Genomic DNA, 16,308 nt, shown 5'->3' with positions numbered 1-16,308 from the left:
TCCCTCCATCCTGTAGAAACGTCATCATCTCTAGCTTTAAATTCTTCACTCTCCCTCACTCAAGAGGGCATCAAATCTGATTAAATCTACCTATAAAACCAAACCAAACCAAGCTCTTGATTTGTCTACTTCTGTTTATTCTCAATACCATTTCACTAGTTTAGGATTAACCGGGATTTGTTTGTTTGTTTGTCTTTTGTAGCATGGGGGATTGAACCCAAGGTCCATCTGCTGCGCAGCTCTCTACACTGAGCTACACGCGCTGCCCCTGACTAACCCTAACCTTTACTCACCCCTCGCAGTTCACTCGTCTACTAGTTGTAGCACCAGCCGCTACCTTGTTTATTTTACTGCCATTGTTCTTGTCTGACATAAAAATAATTAGATATCTTTCTAAACCCAGGCTTCGCCGTATTAGCGGCCTGCATAAAAACCAGTGCTGCTCTCCAGCATGTACAGTAGGGGATGGCAAATGCTTTCTCCAAAGGCCAGAGAGTAAGTGCAGCTATGCAGGCTACAAGGTTTCTGTAGCTACTGCTCAGCTCTGCAGGGCAGACCCGAAAGCAGCCACAGACAGTGAAGGGGAGCGCGGACCAACTTCCCTTCCCACAAGGCAGTGGGGTCCACGTTTGGTCCCTAGGCCTTGCTTTGCTTCCTTCTTCTAAAGTTTAATTCTAATTCTCACCCTTTCGTGATGGGCTCTAACTACTGTGGTCCCATCCACAAAGATTCTTCCTTTATAAACAATTAGTATTTTTCTATACAACTCAAGCAGCTAGCAGTCATATACTCCTTTAAAATACTTCATATTAAAAAAAATAAGCTGGGCGTGGTGGCGCACGCCTGTAATCCCAGCTCTCGGGGGGCTGAGGCAGGTGGATCGCTGTGAGTTCAAGACCAGCCTGGGCTACATAGTGAGTTCCAGGTCAGTCTCAACTACATACTGAGACCCTGTCTCAAAAAAATAAAATAAAATACTTCATACCGCCAGGCATGGTGGTGCACATCTGTAATCAATCCCAGCACTCAGGAGGCTGAGGCAGGAGGAAACCATGAGTTAGAGGCCAGTCTGGGCTACCTGGCAAGTTTAAGGCTAGCCTAGATTACACAGTGAGACCCTGTCTCAATAAATAAACAAACAAACAAACAAATAATTTTAAAAAATAAAATAAAATAGGCTGGGTGTGGTGGCGCACGCCCAGCACTCAGGAGGCTGAGGCAGGAGGATTGCTGTGAGTTTGAGACCAGCCTGAACTACATAGTGAGTTCCAGGTCAGTCTCAACTACATACTGAGACCCCGTCTCAAAAACAAACAAACAAACAAACAAAAAACAAACAAACAAACAAAAAAATATATATATATATAAATAAAAAATACTTTACACATCACTTCCTTAACATGTTATTGAACTTTTCATGTGAATATATCTTTCTGCCTAGACTTCAGCTTCTTTAAACTAGGGACAGCACATTACACATTTTTTGATACCCTATGACATCTAGTGTAGTATTAAGTACCTAGAGACTATTCAATAAATGATTGCTGAGTAATGGAAAAATGCTGAGTCCTGCAGTGAAAAGCAACATTATATTGAAAGTGGGAGAAAAATAGTGAGACAGTCATAAAATAAAGAGGTATCTTCAGTTTTATAGAAATAGATTAACAAATGAAAATGTGAGACTACAAATAAAGGTATATAAAGGTTTAAATTTGTATATATAATAATTAGAAGAAAAACAACTATCAGTAAGTACTGAATATGTCAAACACCTGTTTAGACATTATACTCTGACAGGTTTGACTTATCTTGTTTTATTCTGACAAGCTATTTATCAGATTTTTGTTGTTGTTGTTGTTGTTGCTGTTTTTGGTTTTTTGAGACAGGGCCTCACTATGTAGTTGAGACTGACCTGGAATTCACTATGTAGCCCAGGCTGGTCTCAAACTCAGTGATCCTCCTGCCTCAGCCTCCTGAGTGCTGAGATTACAGGTGTGCGCCACCACGCCCAGCCATGTTATTATCAGATTATTGAACTAGATGCTAACTTTATCTTCATTTTAGAGAGCAAAAAACAGACACTGATGTTAAGTAAATTGTTACTATTGTTTTTAAAACAGGATAGTGTTATATAGCCCAGGCTGGCCTTGAACTCCAAGCAATCCTCCTGCCTCAGCCTCCTGAGGGCTGGAATTATAGGCACGCACCACCACGCCCAGGTTAGTAAAATTTTTTTTGGTACTGGGGATTGAACTCAGGATTTTGTGCTTGCAGGCAGGTGGCGGTACCACTAAGCTAAATCCCCGGCCCTAGTAAATGGTTATTAAGTGAAGCAGAATTTAACCCAGGTTCAGAAATGTTTAGGTAATACATACATTCAGAATGAATTTGAGCAACTTTTTTTTTTTTTTGTACCAGGAGTCAAATCCAGGACCTTGTGCTTACCAGGCAGGCAGTGGCACCACTGAGCTAAATCCCTGGTCCATTGAACAGAAATATTTTACATAGACCAGAAATATTTCCAAACACAGTAAGGTACTTGGATTTAAACACCTAGACATTTAGCAGTGTCTCAGCAGTAAAGCGTTTTTCTGGAGATCATTTACCTTCATCTCCCCATAGCGATAGGGATTTTGTACATCTCGGGCCCATACTGTGCTGTTCCCCCTGACTCGACCTGTAGTCACTACTCCTTTGGTGGTTACAATGGCCACTGTATCATTAGAAGAAGTCCAGGTGAAGTTGCCACTACCACCCTCTACCTGGGAGAAAGCACAACCAATTATATAGGAGGAAAATGGAATTTAAGTCAAAGTGGAAAACTTGAGTGGTGAAATGAGGTTTAAAAATAAAACTACATAACAGGTTATTTTTGGTTCTGTTGGTACCCGGAATCGAACTCAGGACCCTGCACTTGTGAGGCAGGTGCGACACTATTGAGCTAAATCCCTGGCCCCATAACAGGTTATTTCTGTACACATGATATATTGCCAAGTAGCTGAGTCCTGAGTTCAATCCCTGGTTAAAAAAAAGAAAGAAGAAAGAGCCAAGTAGCTGGGTGTGGTGGTGCATGCCTGTATCCTTTTACTTGGGAGGTTGAGGAAGGAAGACAACCGGAAGTTCGAGGCCAGCCTTGCTGCATAGTGAATTCAAAACCCGCCTGAACTACCAGAGAGACCTCGTCTTAAAAATTAAACAACAGCAGTGCCGCACTTGCCTGACATGCACAAGGTCCCGAGTTCAATTGTCGGTACAGAAAAAAAGAAAAAATCAAACAACGAAAAGGAGGGTACTGTAGGTTTCCATATCAGAGAAACCATGTGATAACTAAGCCTATGTATCTAAGTTACCTTACTTCTTGTAGCCTCAAGGTATATCTATTTTTTTTACAACAGACTCAAGTTTGGATAGATTAATATTCCATTATGTGTAAATAGCATTCATCTTTACCCATTCATCTGTTGGTGAACATAGAGGCCATTTCCAAAGTTAAGCTATTATGAATCGTGCTGCTATGTGTCACTGTGGTATGATGCCTTTAATTTTGGGGGAAGAAACATTACGTACTACAAACATGTACTGAAAGAGGAAGACGACCTGGGGGATGAGAGGGGAGGGAAGGGCGGGAAAAGGGACAAGAAAAGGAATTAAGATGCGCTGTGTGAATGTACCAAGTTCCCACGGGGAATGCAAATATTATGTACTACACACATGTACTGATAAAAATAAAAATGATCTGTATTAATTTGTTCAAAAAACAAAAAGGAGGGGCTGCAGTGGAAGGAGCTGGGCATGTTTTATGCCTGTAATCCCATCGTTCTGGGAGGCTGAGACATGAGGATTGAAAGTTTTGCTTTGTTTTTTTTGAGACAAGGTCTCTCTATGTAGCCCAGGTTGGCCTCAAACTTGCAGGGATCCTTCCTGCCTCAGCCTCCCAAGTGCTGGGATTACAGGAATGCACCACCATGCCAGCTGGATAATTGAAAGTTTGAGTTTCCCCTGGGGGATTTAGCAAGATTAAAAAAAAAAAAGGGGGGCTGGGAACATATTTCAGTGGTAGGGTGCCTGTTGGTTTGATCCCCAGTACTACCACAGAAGAAAAACAACACAGTACAAGGCAACTCAACAAAACTCACAAGGAAAGGATATATGGAAGACAGACATATGTTAGAGATGATAGCATTTAAGAGCATGACTTGGTGGTTACCAAAAACTGACTTATAACGAAGACTGGAGGTAAAGAGAGGCCAGGCGTGGTGGCTCACACCTGCAACCCCAGCACTTAGGAGACTGAGGCAGGAAGACCACCGCGTGTCTGAGGCCAGCCTCAACAAGAGACCCTGTCTTATCCCCTCTGCCCCTCCCATAAAATGACAGGGGAGGGCCAGGGACTTAGCTCAGTGGCGCCGCACTTGCCTCACAAGTGCAAGGTCCCGAGTTTGATCTCCGGTACTAAAACAAAAGACTGGGGAAAATAAAATGTGACATTAACCAGATTTCAATAAAGTAACCTATCAAAGACACTGCCCTTTGCCTTTGCGAATTCACTAGGACACTGTACCTGCACTTGATAGTGGTACAGCACTCCCCGGGGGTGACGAGGAAATGCCAGGGAGCGAGGTGTGAGCCTGATGGGGAAATAAATAACCACTTCTTGCTGGTGCTGAATCTGAGGTTTGACAGGTCGGATACTGTTGTTCTACAGAAACAAGAAAGAAGGACAAAATAGATTCCACAGGCACTGTTTTCATGATGTACAGTCATATACACTGAAAACATTAGCAAAGTGCCACGGATTGAACTCAGGGCCTCGCACTAGCCAGGCAGCTGTGGAACCCCTGAGCTAAGTCCCCGGCCCCTAATAAATATTTCAAGCATTTTCTATCTATAAAATACATATTCATATTCATTAAAGAAGCACAACTACTATGGCTCAATAATAATAAGATTTTGTTGAAGCTAAATACTACTATCAGGAGAAATAATTTAAAATTTCATGAAATAAAAGTTTTAGTAACATAGGAAGAAAATTATAATTCTGGAAACACCCTTGGATATCCATCAGTTAAATTCATAAATTATAAATGTGGCCGGGCATGGTGGCGCACGCCTGTAATCCCAGCATTCAGGAGGCTGAGGCAGGAGGATCACTGTGAGTTCGAGATAAGCCTGGGCTACATAGTGAGTTCCAGGTCAGTCTCAACTGTCTCAAAAAAACAAAAATAAAGAATATAAACTATAAATGTGCTGGGTGTGGTGGTGTACACCTGTCATCCCAGCACTCAGGAGGCTGAGGCAGGAGGATCACTGTGAGTTCAAGGCCAGCCTGAGCTACATAGTGAGTCTCTTGACTACACAGTGAGAGTCTGTCTCAAAACAAACAAATGAACAAAACAAAAACATAAACTGTCTATAAATGCAAAGGAATAATTCAAGTTACTCAGAAGAAAAGAAAACATTTAAAAGTGCTGGGGTAAGACTTCCACTCATACTTAAAAATAAGCATAAGGTAGGGCTAGGGATTTGGCTCAGTGGTTCCGGCACCTGCCTCGCAAGTACAAGGACCCAAGCTCGATCTCCAGTACCAAAAAACAAACAAATAAGCAAACAAACAAAAGCATAAGGTATGAGTGGAAATCTGTACAGGTACAGTGAAGTCCTCACATGGTTATGCTGACATTTTCTCTTTGAAGGCAAAATCAGTCAATCAATATATCTATCTATCCTTTATTCACCTTTCTTTTAAGAAACCCTGAAATATTTATCAATAGTATCACACCTGAAGTGATGGCCCTGATAGTCTCAGGTATGTATGTATGTATGTATATGGTACTATTGTGTGAACCCAGGGCCTCCCAAATGTTAGGCAAGTGCTCTACCATGGAGCTACAATCCAGCCATGCCTTCTTTTTTCCTTTTGGTTTTTGTTTGTTTGTTTGTTTGTTTTTTTGTTTTGTTTTGTTTTGTTTTTTTGGTACTGGGGATTGAACTTAGGTCCTTGCACTTGCGAGGCAGGCGGCAGAACCACTGAGCTAAATCCCTGGCCCTTTTCTTCTTCTTCATTTCATTTTTGAAACAGGATCTCACTAAATTTCCAGGATGGCCTCAAACTTGTGATCCACCTGCCTCAGCCTCCCAAGTAGCTAGGGTTACAGATGTGTACTGCTGTACCCAGCTTCTCCTCACTCTCTTAAAATAGCTAAATCATAAACTAAAAATAAGCCTTTCAGTTGAAAAAAAGAACATTTTAGCTCACTGAGACTACAGGTGACTACAAAGCACAATCTAGCTGGCACAGTGCACACACCTGTAATCTCAGCACTTGGGAGGCTGAGGCAGGAGGATCGCCGGAAGTCCAAGGCCAAGCCTAAATTACAGTCATTTTAAGGCCTGCCTGAACTACAAAGCAAGACTCTTGTCTAAAAAAAAAAAAAAAAAAAAAAAACAGAAAAGAAAAAGCAAAATTTAAACATAACAGCCACTATCTTTTCGAGTTAACTGTTGTCAGACCTTTATATTATTTAGAAGACCTTGGGTTTTATTTCAAAGTTCTCCATCAAGAAGAAATTTATAAGCCAGGTGCGGTGGCACATGGCTGTAATTCCAGCACTCAAGAGGCTGAGGCAGGAGGATCACTGTGACTTAGAGACCAGCCTGGACTACATAGTGAGTTCCAGGTCAATCTCAACTACATAGTGAGATCCTGTTTCAAACAAACAAACAAACAAACAAACAAACAAACAACCCCCCCCAAAAAAAAGGAAAGAAAAAGAAAAACAATCCTCCTGAGTCAGCTGGGATCAGAGAGGCACAGGCTGCTATGTCCAGCTAACTGTGGAATTTTAGAATAAAAGGAATCTGAGGTGTATCTGACAGGAATTATGCATATGAAATATTTTTCTTTTAAAGACAGGGCCTCACGGTGTAGTTCAGGCTGGTCTTGAACTCACTCTATAGCCCAGGCTGGCCTGGAACAGTGGGGCAATCCTGCTTTGGCCTCCTAAGTATTGGTTGTTTTTGTTTTTGTTTTTTTGAGACAGGGTCTCACTATGTAGTGGAGACTGACCTGGAACTCACTATGTAGCCCAGGATGGTCTCGAACTCACAGCGATCCTCCTGCCTCAGCCTCCCAAGTGCTGGGATTACAGGCATGAGCCACCATGCCCAGCTTGGCCTCCTAAGTACTGGGATTACAGGCGTGTGCCACCACACCCAGTTTGAAATAAGAATATAAGGGATTTGCAAATGATATACACAATGACCACAAATGCAAATTATGTACAGCAATAAAGTGTGGAATGGAAAATTTGTAGAAGTTAAACTACCAAGATTACCATTTATCAGTTTCTTTCTTAGTTTGTACAAGATAAGAGTAGTAGATATCATATCTGCGTAAATCAGGTCAGTGCAACTTCTTCAGTAATTTTAGTTTATGAAGATTAATTCCTACCTGGTGAATAATGGAATTCAGAGATGCATTTATGTTAACCACACCAGCTTTCAGGACTTTTACGACATGGTAAGATCCATTAACAGTCGTTAGCTGTTCTTCAAAGTACTCCGTTAGAAAGTCACAAGTAATTCTAAGGTTCTGAAATTAGCCCAACAGCAACCAAAGCTGAAGTTACATTCTTTCCCTAAAGCCATCTCAATTCCAGAGCATATATGAGACTATAGTTATGCAACCAACAGATAAAGCAACGAAGATAAAATCCTTTGCTTTCCCTTGTGGAAGGGCTGAGTTAGCAAGATGTAAATTGGTACTAGTTTTTTGTTTTTGTTTTTTTTTGTTTTTTTTTTTTTTGGTACCAGGGATCGAACTCAGGACCTTGTGCTTGCGATGCAGATGGCAGCACCACTGAGCTAAATCCCTGGCCCCTAAATTGGTACTAGTTTTTGAAAGATCTGTTAATAAAAAGTATCAGGAACAGAAGGAGCCAGAACTTACGTAAATTTACAATAATTTGTGGTATTCTATAGGTTGTTAATTTTCAGGAGAAAAAAAGGAAGAATAAGAGAAACAAGCAAGCTGGGTGTGGTGGCACATGCCAGTAAACCCAGCAATCCTGTGGCTGAGGCAGGAGAATTTCTGTGAGCTGGAGGTCAGGGTGGGCTACACAGTGAGTTCAAAGCCAGCCTGGACTATATAGCAAGATCTTGTCTCAAAAACAAAAACAAAGGGCCAGGGATTTAGCTCAGTGGTGCTTGTGCCTGCCTCGCAAGCACAAGGTCCTGAGTTTGATACCCAGTACCAGGAAGAAAGAAAAGAAAGAAAGAGCCAGCCTGCCCTGCAGAACGTGAGTGAACGCAGCACTGTACACTGGCTGTTATACATTAGTGCCATGTTCACCACCTCTGAGGTGCCTTGCAGGGGACCCCCCGGAGCAGCACCACTGCTGCTCTCCACCCTGCTGTAATTCCACCATCTTTTACTTCTGATTCAGTGCTCCTCAAAGATAGAACCAGTTAATAATAACAAAAAACTAGCAACTTCATTTCTGATGTTAAGCTCAGTACAAAAGAAGAAGACCTTCTAACCAGGAAGATGGCCCACTTGAGAAGCTGTCCACACAAGGAGCTAGGACAACACAAGACTCACATCTGAAATGTAGACCTTCATGCTGCTTTTATCAAACACCTCTACTGAAATAGGGTACACCTGTCCCACCTCCAGACTCCATCGGTCTCCAGGGGAGACAGTGAAACCTACATGGAACCAAGAAACAAACATTAGAAGACACAGCATTTTTCTAGTGATGTAAAAAATACCAACTTTAGAGCTGGGCGTGGTGGCGCATGCGTGTAATCCCAGCACTCGGGAGGCTGAGGCAGGAGGATCACTGTGAGTTCAAAACCAGCCTGGAATACACAATGAGTTCCAGAGCAGTCTGAACTACATAGTGAGACCCTGTCTCAAAAAACCAAAAAACAAAACCAAACAAACAAAAAAAGCCATTTGAAGAGCAAAACTGGGTAATATAGAGATGATTTCCAAAGCAGATATTTGTTTCTGCTTAATTATTTATTTGCTTATTTATTTTGAAACTGGATCTTACTATGGAGCCCAGGTTAGCTTCAAACACACTGGGATCTCCCTGCCTTAGCCTCCCAAGTGCTGGGATTACAGGCATGTGCCACCACACCCAGCAAAATCTTGGTTTAATTTAGTTCATATCACTTATAAAGAAACATATGTGTAGGCAAAAACTAACCACAATTCAGGCTCATTTCTAATGTGTCAGGCAGTCTTAGTGTCTTTCAGTCAGACTGTTTCGTGGTCTAAGGACATTAAGACTGTCTTTTCCTTGTTTAGTTTCTTTTCCTAACAAAGACTGCATTACTTGTATTTTCACACTGTTTTACAATCTGCTTCAGTTTTGCAGACAGCTAACCAGAATAAGCAGTCAGCAAACATGTTAAGTTGGCTGCATCCAAAGTTAAGTCCCCAACGAAAGCGGAGAACTTGAGGATTCTAGTTTTTAAATACACTCGTTTTAGTGAAATCAGTAAAATTATTCAACTTTTAGAAACTATTATCTAAAAATACCTAAAAATCCAGGATCTACAACATATATGGTGCAATTTGGGGGAACAGAGACAGATCGCAGGTGCACATCTGAAGTTTCGCTTAAGGAAATCACGTAGCCAGAGTTGGGTAAAATGGAAAGGTGAGTTGCTGAAGAAAATAACAAACATACAGACAAAAACTAACAAAATGTCTTGCGTTTCCTTTGGAAAGTGAAAACCTAAATATGTACCCCTCTATCAAAAGTCTGGGGGTCACTTAGTCACCCCAGGAGTCAGGAGGAACATGTGCAGGGAGAGAGATGATTGTGCTGTTTAAATTCATTCCGCTGCAAAGCTCTTTCTCCAGGTAAACTCGAACACAGGAGTCCGACGGGACAGGGACAGCTCAGCCACGCCAGAGCAGGACCCTGGGCTGCAGAGCTGGACACGATAGTGGTGGAGGGAGTAGCAGATCTCCCATGCAGCAGCACACCCAGAATTCCACCATGGCTCTGAAATCGCTGGTTGATTTTCTATTATCTATAGAAAATATTTAATTCCAAAATGTTTTGTTTTGTTTTTGAGATAGGGTCTCATTGTATAGCTCAGGCTGGACTTGAACTCATTATGTAGCTCATTATGTAGCTGGCTTCCAATGCACACTGATCCTCCTGCCTCAGCCTCTCCAGTTGTGGGATTACAGGCATGAACCACCATGTCCAGCCAAAAATGTTTTCTATTTGCCATCAAAAAATACTTCTAGGGGGCTACATACTGAGTTCCAGGTCAGTCTCAACTACATAGTGAGACCCTGTCTCAAACAACAAAAAAAAAATTTTTTTTTAAAGCTGGGTATGGTGGTGCACGCCTGTAATCCCAGCACTTGGGAGGATGAGGCAGGAGAATCTCTGCAAATTCGAGACCAGCCAGGGCTACATAGTGAGGTCTAGGTCAGTCTGAAATACATAGTGAGACCCTGTCTCAAAACAAAACAAAACAAAACAAAAAAAATTTTTTGAATACTTTTAGGGGCCGGGTGTGGTGGCACATGCCTGTAACCCCAGCATTTGGGAAGCTGAGGCAGGAGGATTGCTGTGAATTGAAGACCAGCCTGGACTACATAGTGAGTTCCAGGTCAGTCTCAACTACATAGTGAAACCCTGTCTCAAAAAAAAAAAACAACCAACCAATCAACTAAACAAACCAAAAAATACTTCTAGGGCCAGGGATTAAGTTTAGTGGTGCCGCTGCCTGCCTCCCAAGCACAAGGTTCTGAGTTCGATCCCTGGTACCAAAAAAAAAAAACAAAGAAACTTCCAGGTCACTATGTTTCATACTACCCAGTACCCACTTCAGTTGAATTGCAGCAGAAGTATGAAGCTATTCAAATATCAGTTTACATGTAATACAATTAAAAATGTTTCCCTCTCAAAATATACTGTATCTAAGAGCTAAGAAAAAATTATTTTAGCCAGTCATGGTGGTGAATGCCTGTAGTTCTAGCACTAGGGAGGCTGAGGCAGGAAGATTGCTGTGAGTTTGAGGCCAGCCTGGGTTACATAACCAGTCCAAGGCCAGCCTGAACTACATAATAGGACTGTCTCAAACAATTATTTTTTTCTCTGAGAAACATAACTGAAAGCTGGGTGTTTTGGCACACAACTGTAATCCCAGCTCTTGGGAAACCAAGGCAGGGGGATCATCCTGAATCCAAGCCAAGCCGGGGCTACATAGAAGATCCTATCTCAAACGAAACAAAAAGTAATCTTTAGGTCTTTTCAAACTTCTACCTTGTTTTTCTTCTTCAAAACCATGCTGAGTTTTAGTTTTGTTTTGCCGGTAGTACTGGGGATTAAACCCAGGCAATGCTGTGCTACATCTCTTTTTTTTTTTTTTTCTTCCTAATACTTAGGACTGAACCCAGGTCCATCATCCTGAGCTACATCCCCAGACCCCCTTTTTTTTCATTTAAGACAAGGTCTCATTAAAACCCTAAATCGTCGAGGTTAGGCTTAATTCATTAATCTTCCTACCCCAGCATTCCAGAGTGCTGGGATTGCAGGCTTGTGCCACCAAATCTGGCCTAAAGCCACAGTTTTAACTGATAAAGTGGCCCACAGTTGAGCATGGCAGCACACGCCTGTAATCCTAGCACTCAGCAGGCCGAGGCAGGAGGATTGCAATGAGTAAAGACCAGCCCGAATTACATAGTTCAAAGTCTGATCTACATAGTCAGACCATGTCTAAAAAAAAAAAAAAAAAAAAAAGGCCCCTTGCGTTGCCTCATATTTACTACAGCTTCAGTCTTGATCTTACTTGAAACTCTGTCACATTTTACATGCTCATCTCTGTAAATTCCTCACTTTGTTACCATGAAACTCCTCTTCCTGATTTTCCTTTTTTTAATTTGGTCTTTCGGCCCTGGGGCTTGAACCTAGGGATGCTTTGCTTCACCACGGAGGTACATCTTGGTCCTTGTTATTTTTATTTTGAGACAGGGTTTCACAAATTGCCCAGGCTGGCCTTGCACTTGTCTTGACTCAGCCTCCCTAGTAGCTGGAATTAAAGCCACATAGTACCATACCTAGCCCTATTACTTTTTTTTTAAAAAATAGCCCTTCTTCAACATTCTTTTTGGGCCTCTTTAGAGTTGCTTTTCTTCTACATGAACTTTAAAAGCTGGTGTTACAGGACCAGGGATTTAGCTCAGAGGCACCACGCCTGCCTTGCAAGCCCAAGGTCCTGAGTTTGATCTCGGGTACCGGACGGGGGAGGGGCAGCTGGCATTATACAGTGCTGTCTTTGACCAACTTCTCTCTCTATATTCCCCCAGGTGATTTTACCTATAAAAGCTTCAACTGTCACTTATCTATACACTAATAACTTTCAAATATCTACGTTCATCCTGGATCTTTCTCCCTAGATGCGTAATGAACACATCTGCTTGGCTATCTGGCTGTACAGTTACTTCACATTAACATGTGAAAAACAATTCATCGTCTTTCCCCTAAACCCACTCCTTCTACAGTATCACTCAGCACCCTCTCCCAGACACTGGGCAAATTATGAAGTTACCATATGATTCTAAAGAAAGACACAGGCATAGACAAATGTACTCTTAATATTGGCTACTTTGGAATAAATAACAGTATAATCTAAGACTATAGAAGAAAACATGTAAATCTGCCCAAGGAATTCAATAAATACTGAATGACTTAATTTTATAAGTACTATTGTGTTTGTTGGCAAATGGTCTAGACCAGTGATGAACCTTTTTGTAGCTTTCAATGATACAAAGTCTGCTGTGGCCTGCATGAGATAGGTTTTGCCACCACCTGTCTAGGCACTCGTGGTGGTTAAGCTTAATAGCTTCAACTTGATTGGCTTGGGACCTGACACAGGGCTCAGGAAAGTGCATTTCTGGGTGTTCCTGGCTGTGTCATGGAGGTGTGACCTTGGGTACATTGGTTCTCTCAACCCTCTATGTGGCACTTTTCCCTTGGTATGCTTCCCAACTCCCATGAACTATAAACACTGTTGCTCTGCTCTGCCCTTCTACCATATTTCTGCCTTGGCACCTCAAACCGTGATCCATATCAAATCTCTTTTAGTTGTGAGTGTTGGTTATTTTGTCTCAGTGACAGGAAAGCTAATACTGAAAACTGACACTAGGAGTGGAGGCACTGCTGTGACTGCACCTGACCATGTGCTTTAGAAATACTTGGAACTGGTTTATAAGTGGAGTCTGGCAAGGTGAGATGTGGGCTAGGTAAGCCCTAGAATACTATGAGCATAGGCTGAAGGGTGATTATGGTGATCACGATTACAGCGGAAGCCAGAAAACCAGAGTGTAGACATTACAGGCTAGGCTCAGGACATTTCAGTTAGGAATAAGGACTTAACTGTCAACTGGAATGAAAGCCATGTATGTTTACTCTGGCAAAAAATCTGTCTCCATTTCATTTGAGAATAGGATCTTTAGGACTCCTGCTCAAGAAGGAACTTCTAGGAAATTGGCTCCCTCCAATTCATTTCATCCTGTTCAGGTATCCATACAATCAGAGGCCACTATAGCCATGGTCCAAGGTGGTCTGGCCACCATTTGAACTGGCAAAAGATTTTTGTTTCATTCATGTGATGCTAGTTGTATAGGCATGCAAAGTGAAAGAGTTTTACAAACAATTTCCTCCACCAAAACACATACTCTTAGCTCCAGACTATAATGTACCTCTCTGTCAAGGGACTGCACTCTTTTCCTTTGAGTACGTTACTTTTATTTCCCCAGTACTGGGGATCAAATTCAGGACCTTGCACTTTTGAGGCAGGTGTGGCGCCACTGAGCTAAATCCCTGGCGATTATGTACTTTAAATTCTGCCTAATAAATCCTTTATGTCTCTCACTGACATGTCCCGAAAATTCTTTTTCTATGATGGAAGTCAGTGAGCCTGCAGCCTGTCCCATGTATGGAGTGAGTCAAGCCTCCCCACTTCCACTTTGGGGACCATCTTGAGTTGTGCCTGGTAATATTTTGCATAGCAAACCAGCAGCAGGACATAAAGGAGGCATCAAAATTACAATCTTGAAGCTGGGTGTGGTGGCTCATACCTGTAATCCCAGTACTTGAGAGGCTGAGGCAGGCAGATTGCCATGAGTCTGAGTTCAGCCTGGGCTACATACTGAGATCAAGACCAGCCTGAACTACACAGCAAAACCTTGTCTCCCAAAATAAGGAACTACAATCTTGACTATCAAAGGATGCTGAGGGCCACAGATGTAGCTCAGTGGTGCCATGCCTGCCTGGCAAGTGCAAGGTCCTGAGTTCAACCCCCAGTAGTGCAAAAAAAAAAAAAGATAAAGAAAAGAAACAAGCAAAATTATAATTTAAAAATTGTACTTTTGTTCAAGGCAACTCTAACTATATAGCAAGACCCTGTGTCAAAAAACAAAAAACAAAAATACAACAACAATAAAAATAAAAATTGTACATTTAAGAAGACTACAACTTTAGGATACAATCAAAGTTACCCAAGGTTATCTGTATCTGTACACCCTAGGCTTGATGCTTTGTGCTTCTTTTCTTCCTGGCCTATCACATCCCAAATCCCTTAAAGACACGTTTTAAACCATAAATTAGCTTAGCTGCTAAGGTAAAACGCTTGTAACCTTAAGAAAAAAAGACTGGGCTCCTGATTTTCTCCTATAAAATGGACTATCTTTTCACCTGGAAGTAAGCCATAATCTTCTTTATTCCTATTGCTTTTCTCCTATAAACCAACCCCCAACTTTCTATAGAGTCACAAATTCCATGGCCAAAACCACAAATATTCCCAACTCCAGATTTTAATTCCTATTCGTTTTCTCTCTCTCTTGAACCAATATTCCATTTCTTTGAGTGTGTACTTTAAATTCTGCCTATGGGCCGGGGATTTAGCTCAGTGGTGCCACTGCCTGCCCTGCAAGCACAAGGTCTTGAGTCGATCCCCAGTACCAAAAGAAAAACTTCTGCCAGATAAATCCTTCTATCTAATCCCTCACCCCCTTCCTCTCTGGCACTGCTCCTTTCTCAGCTTCCCAGCCACCAGGAACTACGCATCTTTCTCTGCCATACCCTTCTGCCACAATGTCCTACCTTGGAGCTAGCTTACCATGGACTGACTCCCTAAGACCATAAGCCTAATTAAACTTTTCCTCCTTTAAATTGCGAGTGTCGATGGTTCTCAGCAACAGGAAAGCTAATATTGCACCTAAAATGACTAAAGAACAAAGAACAGTAAAGATATTGTACCTTTTATAATTTACCCCTTCCCTATACTTTTTTTTTTGGTACTGGGGATTGAACTTAGGACCTTGAGCTTGCAAGGCAGGTGGCAGAACCACTGGGCTAAATCCTCAGCCCCACTATTCTTTATTATCTCCTCTACTACTTCCCCTATTCACATTTCAGCTTCACTTTCTTCCTCAAGTCCTTTAAACATGCCAAACATGTTCCTACTTCACAACCTATGCAACTGTTCTTTCACCCAGATACATGGATGGCTTATTCCTCCAACGTTGCATTACCAGAAAGGACTTCCCTAACTATCATGGGTTACAGCAGGTCTATATTCCCAGCACTTAAAATACTGTTGAGAACACAGTAGGAATATAATTAATATTTGCTGGGCCGGGGCTTTAGTTCAGTGGTACCATGCCTGCCTCACAAGCACAACATTCTGAATTTGATCCTTGGTACCAAAATAAAAAAACTTTTTACTGAATAATTTTTTCAGAGTCAAATATTCAAAAATAGGGGGAAAGAGGAAATGTTTCCAAATCAAACAGTAAGAAATGAAGTTCAAATTATATTTCAATTTTCTGAGAATTTAAGTCTTTTTTTTTTTTTTTTGTACCAGGATCAAACTCAGGACCTTGTGTTTGCAAGGAGGCAGGTGGTGGAACCACTGAGCTAAATCCCCAGCCCTCTCTGTTTAATCTTTATGGAGCACTTTTAGTGAGTTTAAAAATTTTCAACTCTAAGAGGAGAGAGGTATAGGTGTAAAAATGATCAAGATGCAATATGTATATGTACTGACACCAAGATGATTGTAGTTGTTAGTTATTGCAAACATATATTAAAAATAAAATACAAAAAAATCACTCTCAACTCCATTTTTGAGGCTGGGTGTCTCTTTGTAATTCAGGCTGGCCCTGAACTCACTATATAGCCCAGGCTGGCTTTGAATTCAAGGCAATCCTCCTGCCTCAGCCTCCCAAGTGCTGGAATTATAGGCATGCACCACCACATTTGGCTTATAAAATTA

At 41.7% G+C, this 16,308-nt stretch overlaps 1 protein-coding gene across 2 annotated transcripts in view; it reads right to left on the bottom strand.

The window, feature by feature from the left end:
• The window catches only part of Nup210l (nucleoporin 210 like), a 92,177-nt gene that overhangs the window by 59,522 nt on the left and 16,347 nt on the right, over window positions 1-16,308 (bottom strand). For both annotated transcript variants that reach the window (XM_010643966.2, XM_010643965.2), the window contains exons 8-12: window positions 9,548-9,616; window positions 8,600-8,706; window positions 7,451-7,591; window positions 4,562-4,699; window positions 2,607-2,762 (exon numbers count right to left, since the gene is read on the bottom strand). In XM_010643966.2, the coding sequence (XP_010642268.1) occupies window positions 2,607-2,762; window positions 4,562-4,699; window positions 7,451-7,591; window positions 8,600-8,706; window positions 9,548-9,616 (611 nt within the window). The remainder of the gene's footprint in view (window positions 1-2,606; window positions 2,763-4,561; window positions 4,700-7,450; window positions 7,592-8,599; window positions 8,707-9,547; window positions 9,617-16,308) is intronic.

Source organism: Fukomys damarensis, unplaced genomic scaffold (assembly GCF_012274545.1).
Source record: "Fukomys damarensis isolate Sample0158 unplaced genomic scaffold, DMR_v1.0_HiC HiC_scaffold_33, whole genome shotgun sequence".
NCBI classification, from domain to species: domain Eukaryota; kingdom Metazoa; phylum Chordata; class Mammalia; order Rodentia; family Bathyergidae; genus Fukomys; species Fukomys damarensis.
This window is presented reverse-complemented; position numbering and strand designations above follow the sequence as displayed.